The sequence below is a fragment of the Lethenteron reissneri genome, chromosome 43 (assembly GCF_015708825.2).
Source record: "Lethenteron reissneri isolate LAM-NWPU_2019-01 chromosome 43, ASM1570882v1, whole genome shotgun sequence".
Classification (NCBI taxonomy): Eukaryota; Metazoa; Chordata; class Hyperoartia; order Petromyzontiformes; family Petromyzontidae; genus Lethenteron; species Lethenteron reissneri.
In genome coordinates this window covers 283478-286877 of record NC_083821.1, presented here as the reverse complement: position 1 = coordinate 286877, position 3400 = coordinate 283478, and the positions used below count along the sequence as shown (strand labels likewise).

General features: G+C 63.2%; 1 protein-coding gene across 1 annotated transcript; it reads left to right on the top strand.

The window, feature by feature from the left end:
- The first annotated feature begins 601 nt into the window (after positions 1 to 601).
- Positions 602 to 3050, top strand: LOC133353358 (protein LRATD2-like). Its single transcript, XM_061569546.1, has one exon. It carries the CDS (start codon positions 899 to 901, stop codon positions 1895 to 1897), a length of 999 nt encoding a protein of 332 aa, XP_061425530.1. The 5' UTR covers positions 602 to 898; the 3' UTR covers positions 1898 to 3050.
- Positions 3051 to 3400: the final 350 nt, after the last annotated feature.

Sequence of the window (3400 nt, the reverse complement as noted above, 5' to 3'; positions counted from 1 at the left end):
ACGCCAATGAATCCTCCAAATATCCCCTCCCCCTCCTCTCTCCCGCCCCCTCCGTCCCACTCCCTCCCCTCTCGCCACCACGGAGGGGGCCCGCGCATTTTTCCGTGACGAGGCGAAACGCGAGACCCGGGCAGCGCTTCCCACTCGCGGCGCTCAGCAGCTGCAGCTGCCGCATCAGCAGCAGCAGCAGCAGCAGCGCCGCCTCCTCCTCTCCACCTGCAGCACGTGGCGGCTTCACCTGCCGGGCGAGAGGAATATTCCTGCACAGAGGAGGAGTCTCACCCGGAGGGGCGGGGCCTGCCCGGGGGGGGGGCTTCACCTGGAGGGGCGGGGCAAGGAGGAGTCTCACCCGGAGGGGCGGGGCCTGCCCGGGGGGGGGGCTTCACCTGGAGGGGCGGGGCAAGGAGGAGTCTCACCCGGAGGGGCGGGGCCTGCCCGGGGGGGGGGCTTCACCTGGAGGGGCGGGGCAAGGAGGAGTCTCACCCGGAGGGGCGGGGCCTGCCCGGGGGGGGGGGGCTTCACCTGGAGGGGCGGGGCAAGGAGGAGTCTCACCCGGAGGGGCGGGGCCTGCCCGGGGGGGGGGGCTTCACTGGGAGGGGCTTCACCTGGAGGGGAGAGGGGAGAGGCAAGCAGGAGTCGTACCTGGAGGGAGCGCCGCTCCTCCACCATTAGACTCTCTCGCCAGTACCTGCCTCGGCTCGCGAAGTTCGTGATTGAGGCGACCCCCCGCTGAGGCGAGACCCTGCCGAGTCGGGGATCCCTCTGGACCCCCTCTCTAACGCCAACGGGGTGCGGGAGTGACCGGAGCCGACCTTCGTGCGTCTCCCGCTTCCTCCCGCCACTCCACCTGCGCCGGGCCCCTTTCATCCCCGCGGCTCGAGCTCCGGGCCCGGGAGCCATGGTGATGGGGAACCAGGTGGAGCGGCTCACGCACGCTCACTACCTCGAGGTACCCACGGCGGACGCGGCGAACCACGACGGGGACGGCGTGCCCGGCTCCGCGGTGGCCTACATCTTCACGGACGACGAGGAGGACGAGGGCGACGACGGCAAAGATGGAGGACGAGGCGGAGGAAGGCGAAGTGCGGGAGGAGGTGGCGATGGTGGTAAAGGTCATGGAGGAAAGGGGCCCCCCAAGGCGCGCGGGCGAGCAAGTGGAGGAGAAGAAGAGGACGAAGAGGAGAGAGGTGGACAGTTGAGCACAGACGAGGTGGAGCTGTCCGCCTTCCACATTGACGAGTGCATCCTGAACAAGACCCTGGCGGGGCCACGGAATTCGCGGGGCACCGTGGAGCCGCTGGGAGCCCTGTCCGAACTGCTGCCGCGCTGCCTGCCAGGGGACCTGCTGGAGTTCTCGGCGCCGGGCGAGGTGTCCCTGTGGGTGGTGTTCGTGGGAGACGGCTACTGCGTGAGCCTGAGGGATGAGGCGGTGAGGAACGAGACGGTGGAGGCGGCGGGCGGCGGTCGCTCCGTGCGCCTCGTGTCCTCCTGCTACCAGTTTGAGGCTCTGGCCGCGGACGCGATCGTGCGCTGCGCCGTGGAGCAAGTGGGCGCCGCCGGGCAGCTGCTGAGCTGGGCCAACTCGGAGTGCTTCGCCGCCTGGTGCCGCTACGGGAGGCGGCAGTTCAAGAGCGGCAGCGAGCGCCGCAGCGACGGCCGCGGCCCCTACGCCCTGCGCCTTCACCTGCGCGGCGCCGAGAGCCACGCGCTGCAGTTCCACAGCCTGGAGGACCTGGTGCTGGAGAAGCGGAGACTCGAGCGCCTCGGCAGGCGGCGATGCCTCCACGAAATGACGGCCCCCGCCAGCACCGCGTCATCCACATCGTCGTCGTCCAACAGCAACAACAACAGCAACAACGCCGCCGCAACCATCGCCTCCACGGGACGTTGGCGGTAGCGGGACGCGCGGCGTGAGGCGAGAGAGCTGATGCCGCGTGGAGCTCCAGAGATGGGATCGTGAAGGAGCGCGGTGGCCATGGAGCACTGCCCGGATTTTGTGGATCATGAACTCCACGCGGATGGAGACGTTTTTGCGGAGTAGCGGATCGGGGTCGGCTCGCACGACTTCTCAACTTGGCGCTCACCCATCTCATTGTACTGTAATACCCTCGACTCGTCTCCATCTCGTCGCGTTGCCACGCCACCTGTTTCCTCACTCCCTCTCACCGCAGCCCTTTCATTCGTTCTCTTTACTCATTCGTCACGACTCCCAGCGCCTCCATCACAACCATCACCATAACGCCATCTTTCTCCACTCACTCTCATCTCTTCCCCACTCATCTCCACGCACACTCATCAGCCCACACACCCTCACCTCTCCTCACCACCTTGTACTGAATTTACAACTCACCCCCCTACTCACTCTAAACTTTCTTCCTCACCTCCACTCACCCACCACTCACCCTCATCACCTCCACCTCACCCGTATCATCACTCCATTCACCACTTCTAGCTTCTCACCCCGCAACTCAGGCTCGTCTCGCCGATTGCCCTCGCCACCTTTATCCGCCGTGAAGACGCTGCCGACTCGCCTGGTCCACGTGGCGTCACCTTGAGGAGCCCCGCCAGACTATTCAGCTGCTGCTGCTGCATGCGCCTCGCTCCTTAGAATTCTCACTGCTGTTCGCTTGAGGTGCAAGGTGCCACCGGACGATGCAGGTGCGCCCAGCCAGGCAGTCAATCCCGCACAATCCTGTACCTGGTGCCTCTCTCACCCGCACGTGATGCCTCACCTATACGTAATGTCTCTCACCTGTACAGGAATGTGACAGTGATATCAACAACCCACCATCACCAACCCACCATCACCACACAGGATGCAACACAGCCCACACACAAACGCCACCAGCCTTACTCCAGTTTGCTTTGTGAGTTTTAATATTTCAATAAAATTAACAATATACTGTACCTCCTCGCTGTTGCACATTCCTGCAGATGTAGGAAAGCAGTCTTCCACACAGTGATACAGGATGTTCAGGCAGGGCTTATTTTTACACCCGGCATACCACATCGAGTATACCTCGCGATATCCGTGGCTACTATTTATCACGTGTCACCTACTCTAGTCGGCTGGCGACGCATAAACGATTCGGTCAGAAATGCAAGCCCTGTGGCCCAGTGTGATGTAAGTGTCCCCGTTCTTAAAGGGCACCGAGCACACACGTGTGTATTCTACTTCATGGGGCAAGGCTTGCTCCCTAAGGGCATGAGCGTGTCCTTAATGAGAGCGTGGCATCTCCTGTGAAAGGGCATGGCGCTGAATCTCTAGGGCTTGTTGCATGACGTGTATTGCACGAAGCCAGACGAGCAAACCCTGCTGTGCTGGTTGATTGTTCGTCTCTGGTGGCTTGTAACTAGATCGTCGACGAGGCTAAATTCGGGCTGCTTGCAGGACACAAAC